We start from the raw sequence: 11,642 nt of genomic DNA on the forward strand, positions 1-11,642 counted from the left end.
TGCAAGCTGCGGGAAGAACCTCAACTTCAGAATCGGGAGAGAGGGCATTTCAAGTGCTGAGAATTTAAAACTCCTTTTTCTTGCTGCCCTTTCAAAATCATGGTCATAGGAGGTGCCTAGCCACGCTGCGGTGCCGACGGACAGAGGGGCCGGTGTGGGGAGAGCATTTCCTGGGGCTGCCTGGCAGGAGGTGGCGGTGCTTAGCAGCGTCGTTGTATAAGTTTCAGTCATACTTTTATATTGTTTGCCATCGTATATACACTTATTATAATTTAATTCAAATATTTCTGGTGATTTCTTCCTCTCCGAGCATACCACTTAGATTCTGTGGTTATGACTGCAGAGTACGTCTAAAGAAGGAGTAATCATTTATAAGTCACAGGTGCTAAGAGCTGGGCATCTTATATCCAACAGAATTCTTCATGAAAATGTTTGCATAGCCATACACATGCACACACGCACACACGCACACACGAATACACACACAGCCTACCTTATAATTCTTGGGGACAGCCGCAGCTCCGAACTCAGCAGTTAGACGAATGGCCACCAGCCAGTTCTTGCCATCATCTACATACTGTGTGTGTGTGGTGAGATGGGATGGTGACAGTGCCAGGTTGCTCAGAATCACGGACAGTGTCCTGTGGGGGCAGATGGAACGTGTGGCCCAATCCCTTCCCTGCGTTTATACCTCCTACACCTCTGGGCCGAGCGCCAGCCTTAGCTCTTGATGGGACAGCTCAACAGACCTGTCAAAGGCTTGGCTCACTCAGCTCCAGTCTCTCTGCCTCCTGTGATCTGACCTCTGTTAAGGTTAGCTAGCACGTTAAAGGTCAATGGATGTTGCAGATGTAAGAGATCAAAGCTGGGAAGCCAAATCCAAATGTCAGGGGTGTCAGCCCGGCCCACCGGGTGGCGATGGTCAGGGCCCGAGTGATGCCGGCGGAGGGGATGCGCTTAGGGAATGTGTCATCTGGGTTTGAAACTGCAGCAGCAGGAGGCCCACCTTCCTCTCCATCCCTGAGAGCTCTGGAGTCTCAGTTACTGCCTCCACCAGAGGACATACGGGCAGGACAGTGCAGGCATTCGTCACTTAACATTCCCCAAGGGCCGCGTCCTCACGAGAGGATACATAGCCCGTCCATATCTGTTGCAACTGATTTAACACTGAGCCTGCAAAGTGGCTGTGGGCCCCGGTCCCCATCTTACAGCTGGGGGAGCCGAGCTAGGAGAGGTCAACTCAGAATAGCACCCCATTCGCCCTTCTTCCCTCCTCGCCGTCATTTCTTTCACCTGGCTGGTGACACGCCAGCATCCACGGAGGGTCAGACGCTGACCTGCCTCTGCCTGCACAGCACGGCGGGGAGCGTCCCCATCCCCGAGGCTGTCCCAGCCCCACCTTCCCAGACCCATCCTGCTCGCCCCGGTCATGTCCCTGGGTAAGCCCATGCAGGGGGCCCCTTTGCCGCTTCCTGTGGCCACGGGCCAGCGTTAGCGGCTGGTCTGGCCACCCTGCCCAGGGCTGTCTGTCTTCTTACATGGAAGTGACACAACTCAGACATCGAGGAGCCCTGTCGTAGCCTCGGTAACCGAACCATTTCAATGGGCATCCGATATGCTGCTTCGTTCTTTAGGAAATGCTCGTATGCAGGAAATGTTCTTAGAATAAAAGCTGGAGTCTACGGCCAGACCACCCTGAACAAACCGGATCCCGTCTGATCTCGGAAGCTAAGCAGGGTCGGGCCTGGTTAGTACTTGGATGGGAGACCACCTAGGAAGACCACGCACTATAGGCGTAAAAAATAAAAAATAAGGGATTGTAAGCTGACTAGGGCCTTGCAATCTGTGAGGTCAGCCAAGGGTTGCCTCGCCTAAAAAAATAAATAAATAAAATAAAAGCGAGAAGAAGTGTTCTTACAGAGACAGAATATTTATTAAGCCCTTAGATTAATAGCTTTTAAGTCTTACTATTGTCATAGTCTTCATTTTCCCACTAAATGACTTTTTGTGCTTTTTCTCATGTTTACGACAGGTGGTTTGTGTTTGACACAGAAACGAAAGACTTGGTCACTGTTCACACGGATGGGAATGAGCAGCTCTCTGTAATGCGCTACTCACCAGGTCGGAAAGCAAACCATTCACTACGATAAAAGCCCAACAGACTGATGAACTTCTGTGTAGATGTCTTTAAAGAAAAACATTTCACAAGCCTCCTCGGCGTGAAATTTCAACTATACATGCACATAATCGTGACATTTCGGGGTTCCCTTCCCTTCTTTGATCACTGTGCCTGTGTGTTTTTTAAGTTTTGATGATGGAAATTTTCAGACAGACAAAATTAGAAGAGCGTATGAACCCCACGCCCCATCTTCCAGCTGCAGCAATTACTGACTCTCAGTCCATCTTATTCTCTGTAACCCCGCCCACTGGCCACTCCCATGTTATGTGGAGTTCCCTGATATCTTATCTTTTATCTGTTAATGTCACTGTATATATCTCAAAAAGATCAAGACTCTTTTTTAACAGCTTTATTGAAGTATAATTTACATACAGCTCACTGATTCTTAGTAAATTTGTGGAGTCATTCATCCATCACCATGGTCCAATTTTAGAACCTTTCCAGCACCCCAGAAAGTTCCCCCCCACCCCGCTTCCCATCAGCCATTACTCTCCGCGTCCACTCCCAGGCCTGGGCACCGGCTAATCTGCTGTTCTGGTCCATGAATTGCCTGTTTATGGCACCTCATATCAATGAAGCTATATGACATGTAGCCTATCACATCTGGCGTCCTTTACGTAGAATGATGTTTTTGAGGTTCATTTTTGTTATTGTGCACGTATCAGGAATTTCTTTTTAATTGCTGGGTTGTGCTCATCTTATTTATCCATCCCATCCGTTAACGGACACTGGATTGTTTCTGTGGTGTGGCTACTATGAATAATACTGCTATGGACATTCATTATATACCCTTTTTGTAGACATTTGTTCTTTGTGGACTTTTTTTTTTTATGAACAGTGATTTGTTTTTAAGTCTCTTGAGTTAACTCCTCAGTAGAATTAGTGGATTGTATGGTCCGTTGACATCGAACATCTTATGAAACTGCCCACTGCCTTCCAAATGGGCAGGTACAGATTTTCAAAAGGTGGTTTTGGAAGTGGCATAGGACTCATTCAAAAGCAAATTATTCTCTTTGAAATAATTCATTGAACTGGCTGTTTTGTTTTTTTTTAATCTGTGATGGCAACTAGCATCATCTCTTAGAATTAATCAAATGCTTATTTTTAACAATTGAAATGTAATCTGTCGTATCTTTGTAGATGGGAATTTCTTAGCAATAGGCTCCCATGACAACTGTATCTATATTTACGGTGTCAGCGACAACGGCCGGAAGTACACCCGAGTCGGCAAATGCTCGGTAAGCGCACGCGTCACCGCGCGGGCACACGTGTCGCCCTTGACTGTCATCGGCGTAGCGTGGGTCAGGAGGTCACGGGGCGAGGGAAGCTCACGTGCTGTTCTTCTCCTCCAGGGCCATTCCAGCTTCATCACCCACCTGGACTGGTCGGTGAACTCGCAGTTCCTCGTCTCCAATTCGGGAGACTACGAGATCCTCTACTGTGAGTGGCGCCCGGGAGCGCGTGTGCTCCCGCAAAACCCTTCCCGCACAGCTCGGGCCTCCGCTCCCCCAGTTCCCTGCTCTGTAAACAGAGGAGTTGGGCCGCACGACCTCTCAAGTCTTTCCCAGCACTGAGACAAGTGGGGTTCGGGCCGACCGAGGTCCCTGTTGAGGGGATGCGGCCCCCGAGGAGAATGAGGCTGGAGGGGGCCAGATGCAGCAGAAGAGAGAGGGTCAGAGCCATCACAGCAAGAGGGACGCTGTGGGGACGTCATCCCGAGCAGGCAGACCATGAAGTGTCTCCCACCAGGGTGGACAGCAGCCCTCCCGGGACCCCTTCCCTGCTCCCCCAGCCCCTCTCACCAGTGTCCGTGCCCAGGCAGGACCTGGGACCAGTGAGGGTGAGAGTGGCTGCCACTTACTAAGCACACATGACATGCCATGCTCAGGTTCCTCAAACAGCTGCCGAGCACCTGCCACATGCCCGGCTCTGGCCTAAGCACAGGGAGTCACGGGTACGAGCGGGCCTGGTCTCTGCCCCGCCGGAAGCTACTAAAAAGTGCAGCATCCTCATCTGCGTCTTCCCACATGACCCTCAGCGCTTCCAGGCTTATCCCAGTTCACAGGCACGGAGGTCTGGGCTCAGGCGTGAGGCCACAGGCATCAGGAGCCAGTGCGGGGGGGCGGGGGTGTGGGCACCCCCTTGTTGAGGGGCCTAGGCAGGCGGAGGAGAAGGGGAAAGGTAGAGGAAAGGGAGAAGAGCCCAGCGCCAGGCCCATGCCTCCCTCCAGCCGGGCAGGCAGCACCTGGTGTCCCCTCCCTGCCCTCTCCAAGGTTTTGCCTGACACAGGGCAGAAACGGGGCTGGGGGGATGGTTTTCAGGGACAGGCCCTGGGTCTAGAATCTTCTCAGACACAGTCTCATACTCCAGTAGTGAGAGCTCATTTGGGGCACAGGCAAAGCCCCTGGGAGGCCTTAGGTCCTTGGTCAGACTGATTTCCGTAAGCGTCCGTTTCTGACTCAGAGGTGAAGGGATCGTGTGCGTATGGGTGGGTGTGTGTGCGCGCGCATGCACGCGTGTGCAGAAAGTAGGGGAGCCGGACAGCAGGGGGCTGAGTTGTGTTTGGGGGTTCTGGGGGGACATGAGTGGGTGGAGGCCTAGGAACCAGAGGACAGTCAAAGAGAAGCTGGACGAGGGGAAACCAGCCAGAGGTCGGGGAGGAGGCCGAAGGCCCCGGGCTGGGGAGTGGAGCGTGTCCCTCTCCAGAGGGCTCTGTAGCCCACGACACGTGGCTCCGAGGGCCCAGCCCCGCCCCAGAAGGAGAGGGGGCTTTGGCTCAGACGTCACCAGGCCTGTGTTTGTTTTTCTCAGGGGTTCCCTCTGCTTGTAAGCAAGTCGTAAGTGTGGAGACTACAAGGGACATAGAATGGGCTACGTACACGTGCACTTTGGGGTTCCATGTCTTCGGTGAGTTTCCTGCAGATTTCACTTGGCTCAAATGGAAGATGTGTCTACTCGAGAGTATTTTCTAATTGTTGGGAATTCTCATGGTTTTGTCACACTGCTCTGCTGCTGCATGAACCCCACAGGATGCACCTCATGCAGCACCCCAGGGCCGGGCAGGAAGGACCAGGAGAAGGGTATGAAATGAGTCCCGAGTTAGTTCTCTAGAACCTTCTCACGTGAGAAGGCTGTGCCGAACTTCCTCCATAGATGGGCCAGATGGCACTCAGCTGATTTACTTACCTTTTGTTAGTTATTGCCGTATCTCTTTGGTCCTTAAACTAAAATTTTCACGTCCTTCGAAGTTCAGATTAGAAGTATAGTCTTAAATGATCTAAAATAGATTGCCACAATTTAGTAGAATTTTTTTTAAAAAAGCAGTACTTCTAATCTGTTTATGTGAACCCACGATAAGTGGGTCAGAATTTCACAAATCTTCTTAAAGCTAGCATTTTACCATTTTCTGGTGCTAAATGCTAGGACACCCCCACCCGCGTTTTCTCCCAAACCGCCAGTCGAAGGGCTGGTGTGCATCCAGCGCTCTCAGATCCAAAGTTACTGAAGCCAAAAGGGTTTCCCTGAGCACCGGTCAGGAGACGCCACCCCCACCCCACTCGTCAGGCCAGGAGACGCCGCCCCCACCCCACTCGTCAGGCCCACCTGAGCCCAGGGCTGCAGGGCCGGAGCGGCTGCCTCACCCGGCCCACGGCAGACACACCACCCGTGCTGGGTGCCCCGAAGCGAGCTGCAGCCATGAGGAGCTGACAGCAGGAAAAGCCTGAAGGGCACACAGGCCCAGGGTTAAAAAGTCCTCTGGAGAGACTCTCACATGTAAAGAGTCACCCAGAAAAAAGAAAAGTTAGGAAATTGCAGGCTGCAGACTAGTCGGCCACCCATCAGATTTTTGGGGGATGGTGGGAAGGCGTTGTGTCCAGAACCGGAGCTCCTGGCATGATTGCTGCTGTGTTACCGAGAAGGGCCTGGAAAAGGAGGAGGCCTGTCACCACTGCCCCAGCAGCAGGACAGGGCCAAGCGGTGAGGGTTCCCGGGAGCGGCTGGGAGCCCCGGTGCCCAAGCCCGGGACTTAGGCCGTTTTATTTTGGCGAGAGCTCAACAGCCAGTCCCCGGGCAGCGTGGCCCAGCGCCTCTGGCATTTCCAGCGCCCTGTCTGTGCTCTCCGTGTCAGGAGTGTGGCCAGAAGGCTCGGACGGGACGGACATCAATGCCATCTGCCGGGCCCATGAGAGGAAGCTGCTGTCAACGGGCGACGACTTCGGCAAAGTGCACCTCTTCTCCTACCCCTGCTCGCAGTTCAGGGTGAGGACCTGGCTTCACGGTTCCCCCCTCCTGGGGCGCGTGTGCGGCCTCACCTGCCTCGGTAACTGAGAAGAAAGGCGGTGTGAGTAAATGCCACCTGTCCCAGGAGCAGACTTGGCCCTGTCATCCACCGCCCTACAAGACTTCAGGGGCTGCCTCTGCCCTCCGGGGGACCCTTAGAAGCCCCGAGACCTGGCTTATCTCCCCGTGTCGCCCCCATCATGGGCTCCTCACCCCTCCACCATGGCGCCCTCACCATGCTGGCCCCGCCAAGCTCGTCCTGGCCTGGTCCTTCCTGCCTGTGATCCCCCTTCACCAGCACACCCCTTTCCCTCCAGACCCCAGCGCCTGCTTCGTCCCCCCGCTGGGCGCCCTGGGCCTGGTACAGCCGTCTGGGCTTGAACGTGTCACTGCGCAGGGCGGTCACTTGCCCGTGTCTGTCCCCAGGCCAGACCAGATTCTCTATGTGCAGGGACTCCGCGTGGTTGGGTCTGGGTCCCTGCCGTGTCTCGCCAAGCACGGCACAGATGGCGGCTGCCGAGAGGGAGGGACGAAGGGACGGAAGCATGACCATAGCATCCCAGCGCCTTCCGACTCAACAGAGTGCGCTTCGCGTTCAGCTCCCTTCGTGTCTTTCTTCCCAGGCTCCCAGCCACGTGTACAGTGGGCACAGCAGCCACGTCACCAACGTCGAGTTCCTCTGCGACGACAGCCACCTTATCTCCACAGGCGGCAAAGACACGAGCATCATGCAGTGGCGGGTCATTTAGTGCCGGCAGGAGCCTCGGGGAGCGGAGCTGGCCCGGAAACGCACAGCCCCGGTTCCTCGGCCACTGTGATTTCTGCTGTTCCGTTTGAAAAGTTCTCACAAACCTCAGGAAAACCACTCCCTGTGCCGCTCACCTTAGCCGAGGGATCGGTGAGCGGCACGTCAGATCAGCAGTTCAGGTTTCTCTGTTGTACAATATGTAAAACACATTTAATATAAAAAAAAAAAAGATGCCAAGGTTTACATGACGGTGACATCGACAGGATAGCTGGTGTTTCCTTCATAGCTTTTCTATGAGCTCTTCAAGAATGGTCACAGAATGCCTTTCCACACCCTGTCCGTCCCCTTTCACCATCGAGCTGGCCGCGTCGCGTGTTTATGACGACGAGGTGGTTCTAACGGGCTACGCCGACCGAGTGGAGAGTGAATAACTGATTTGCACAGCTGAGTCGGGACATGCGGATCGGACTTCCTCTGGCCACGTGGTCTAAGGTGTCACTCAGTTCTCCCTCCGGGAGGCCAGTGAGGAGGGGGTTGTTCTCGTCTCGTGTTAGGCGGGTTGGACTCCTGGTTCCGTTAAACATCGCAGCCGGGGATACAGGCATCCGAGCTTCGCTGGGCTGTCTGCCCAACCCGGTGCGGCCAGCCACTTAGCACCCACGTGACAGGCGCCCCTTCTCTTCCCCGGCCACAGCCCCTGATGAACGGGGGAGACGCCCGGCCACCTTCCTCTGTATAGTAACTGGCATGGTATGGTATTGTATAGGATTTTAGCAAGTCACGATAAATGCATAAGGCTAGGCTCTACTGTTTTATGCTTATGGACATTGTATATTTGTATTTTAAGACCAAGGAGACCAAGTCGAAAAGATACCGTAAACCTGCAGCAGGGAGAAGTCTGGAAGGCGCCACCAGGCTCTAAAGGCAGCTGCTTCTCCTGTCTTTTGTGCCTGGACGGCTGGTTTCGCGATGAAGTAAGATCACGTTCTGATGAGTAAAACGTAGGCGGCATCCATTTGTCAAGAAGGCCTTATCCATTTTGATTGTGTGACGGATTGAAATGTACTGTTTACATTGGGGAATGTATCTCGGATTTTAAAATAGAAGAGTAATAAACAGACTTAAAAACAAACATGAAGGTTTTTACTTGCTCTAGGCAAGTAAATGAATTGAACTCTGTGAACTCTACAGCACTGGTTGTTTAGAGTGGCCGGTCGATGGCGACATTCGAAGCGTTTTTTACGACATCTCCAGCCCACTGTGGAAGTGCAGGCACCAGTAAACGATGTGTATTAAAGGTGACTCCGTTTGTATGTATCCTTACCAAATATATTCTATAATGAAATAAAATCTGAAAAGCGGATTTCTTATTGACCTATAATCGTGGAAGTATATAAATTAAAATATTTAAAATTAGTTATGATTCACACTATATTCTGTGTCACATACAGATGTTTTTTCCTCACCTGGGAACTATCATTTGCATATGGAGTGTAAACATCTATCAGATTAGATAACTATAAGGAATTCAGCTTAATTATGATACTCAGTTGTTTATTCGGTTATGGAAATACTGGCAAAATAATCATTTTGAAATTAATGATTGAGGGAATAACTGGACCAGGGAAGGGAAAGGGACCCATTATTGACTTGTCGGATCTTCATTATTTCCATGTACTTCCACTATTTTTTAAGCTCAATAATGGGAAAAGGATGTGTATATAAGCCATTATTACTAGCTTCACACTTGCCTATATTTCAACGAAATTCTTAAACAGCCCAATATTAGCCTCGCGGGTATGCATTACTTGCTCGGTAACACAGCGAGCGCTGGCCTGGTCGACCGCTCACCCCTCTGTACGCAAACGCAGCCTGGAACTTTCAGGATTCTGCCGAGCAAGAGGCCCCAGAGGCCGGGGCAGCAGCTTCTGGCCCACAGAGCCAGCCTGTCCTGGTCCTTCCTGTGTGTGATCCTCCTCCTCCCAGTGGCCTGTGGCCGCATCAGCGCTTAGCTTGGCTGCGGAGAGTGACAGGGGAGGGGCGTTACCCTCCGAATGACTTTAGAAAGTGTCAGACGCGGCATATTGTGTGTAGCGTGCAGAGACCTGAGTGCAGGCTGCCCGATGATGTCCTTGGAAAGTTCTGTACCAAGTAACCCTGTTCACACTGGCATTTTCCAAACTTGACCATGGGGCACTTTTGCTCCAAAGATGCTGATTGTGGGCCGTGGATCAACATTCCATGGCATGCCATCTTGGGGAAACACCGTGAAAGGGAACTCGGAAGCCAAATGATTCTGTCCCCTCCCCCCTCCCCCAGTTTCCACTGAGAGGGGCTTCAAGGCCAAATTCTGAGTGGCGGAAACGAGGCACGTTAGGGCTTTTCTGTTACTAACATGTTCTCGGCCACTTCTGTAGACTATGTCTCACTTTCTTGTAGAACACTCCGCCTCACTGACATATAAAATCTATAACTGGGCATCTTTCGGGGTGCAGCGATGACATCCTGTGGCAGTGGCACAAGCCCCTGGTCAAGGGAGCACCCAGAACTTTTCCTCCTCCTCCTTTTATTAGGCTCGTTGCCTCAGGGCAGAATGGGGAACAGCAGAAAAAAGAATTTGCTTACAACATTGCAACTTCTGACATTTGGAGGCAACTTCTACCTCGTCAGGCCTAAATTGGAAATTGCCAGGCTCCCTGCCACAGCAAGGCTGGTGTCACAAGGTCTGTGGCATTTCTGAGGTTCCTTTGACCAAACGGGCTTCTCCATCTTTTATGTTACCCCTACGACCCTCAGTGCCATGGCTACAGAAGCCAGGGGGACGGGGCTCGGACAGTCACGGCCCCGCACGCTGCCCGCCTCCACGTACCCCGTGGGGCTGCACAGTGTTCCTGTTTTCACGGGTTTATTTGGGTTTATTTTTCTCTGATTCTCAGCGAAGTGGCAGGTTTAGAAACCAGTGTCAGCTCATCATCTGCATTTGAAACAAGCCCTGGGAGAAGCCGGTGCTCCCGGCCTCAGGGCATCCCAGGTCACCCTGACCTCTGATGTGAACGCCTTTTCAGAAACTCAAGACTCTGCAGGAAAGGCTTTTCCCTCGTCCTGGCACGTGTACTCCTGCGCATCTCCTTCCCAGGCCGAGGCCACTTCCGGGCTCGGGCGTCAGCCAGAAGCGGTGGAAGGAGAGGGCCCAGCGTGCTCAGGACGGCCAGACCCAGGCGGACACCCACAGCCGGGAGGTTTGTCTGAATGCCTTGCAGAAGGATGGGGCTGCAGGGGAGCTTGTGACTCATTTCGGAGCTCTAACAGGGCTTTGAGTGTGGCTCTCAGAGTTTTAACACATTAACGTGCATTTTGAGTCCAGAGGGGCCATTACATCCGTCCGTCCGTCCGTCTTTCCATCCATCTTTCCAATAAGCATCATTCCCTTTTCTGAGCCAAGCACCATGTTCTGTTCAAGAGTAAGCTGAGATCGTCCATAGGTAGTTTTATTTACTTGCAGCAAGAGATGGGATTCACGTCCAAAGCTCTGTCTCCCGGAAAGCAGGTTCCACCATTGCTTCTATGCATTATTTGGTTAATTACATATTTGATTTCTTTATTTTGCAGTTGGCTACACTTATCAGATTACAGCTGCCGCTTCTGTAAAATGCGGTGCCACATTTTAACACTTAGGAAGAATAGCATTTAGTAAGAACCACCCAGACCTGGAGACTCTTGTCCTATCTCTCTCTCTGTCAGTCCTAGGACCAAAGATATCACAGTTCTTGCTGGAGATAGGCAGGGAGGGGCCGGTGGTGATGGAGGCCACTTAAGCCTGAGTGCTTGGAGAAGGTGGCCTTTGAAAAGAGAGTGGAGTGCCTGAGCCTCGTGGCCATCTGGGGGAGGCCTCCCAGGTATAGAGCACACCCAGGGCAGAGTGTGAGCCCAAAGAGTCCCCCAAACTGACCACACAGCCTTTCCTTCCTGGGACATCTCTGCAAGGCGGAGCGCACATTAGGGCAATGCTGTTTTGTTCAGCCTCCTTTATCTATGGATGTAGAAACCAAAGCCCCTGCAGAAACAGGGATTTGCCCAAGGTCACTGTAACCTTGGTAGGGACAGCCCCCATCCTCCCTCATTTGTTTCTTTTTATACAAGAAAGTTCGTTGGACTTTTTAATGATAAAATTAACATACATTCATTTTGGCAAATTCAGAAATAAATCTGCCGTGTCCTGACCACCCACAAACAGGACGATTCCTTCTTGGCGCATTTCCTTCCGGCCTTTTTTCCCTATAAGTACGTTTTTGGACATTCTCCCATAGTTAACATATTGCGTATACAATGCTTTATATTGCTTTTCTCATGTAACTTTACAAGCATTTTTCCCTGTTATTATAACCTCGTTATAAATAACTCCTGTCGGAGGCATAAGAGGCTGCTATGATTGCT

At 51.9% G+C, this 11,642-nt stretch overlaps 1 protein-coding gene and 1 pseudogene across 1 annotated transcript in view; both read left to right on the top strand.

Annotated features, from left to right (window-relative positions):
- EML1 (echinoderm microtubule associated protein like 1) overlaps positions 1-8,582 on the top strand; it is a 58,152-nt gene extending 49,570 nt beyond the window's left edge. Inside the window, exons 14-19 of the mRNA XM_025042121.1 lie at positions 2,019-2,121; positions 3,320-3,417; positions 3,532-3,619; positions 4,991-5,086; positions 6,309-6,439; positions 7,084-8,582. Coding sequence (XP_024897889.1) covers positions 2,019-2,121; positions 3,320-3,417; positions 3,532-3,619; positions 4,991-5,086; positions 6,309-6,439; positions 7,084-7,209 — 642 coding nt within the window. The 3' untranslated portion in view covers positions 7,210-8,582. The remainder of the gene's footprint in view (positions 1-2,018; positions 2,122-3,319; positions 3,418-3,531; positions 3,620-4,990; positions 5,087-6,308; positions 6,440-7,083) is intronic.
- LOC112473758 lies at positions 1,678-1,796 on the top strand (annotated as a pseudogene).
- Positions 8,583-11,642: the final 3,060 nt, after the last annotated feature.

This window comes from Pteropus alecto, unplaced genomic scaffold (assembly GCF_000325575.1).
Source record: "Pteropus alecto unplaced genomic scaffold, ASM32557v1 scaffold8, whole genome shotgun sequence".
Classification (NCBI taxonomy): domain Eukaryota; kingdom Metazoa; phylum Chordata; class Mammalia; order Chiroptera; family Pteropodidae; genus Pteropus; species Pteropus alecto.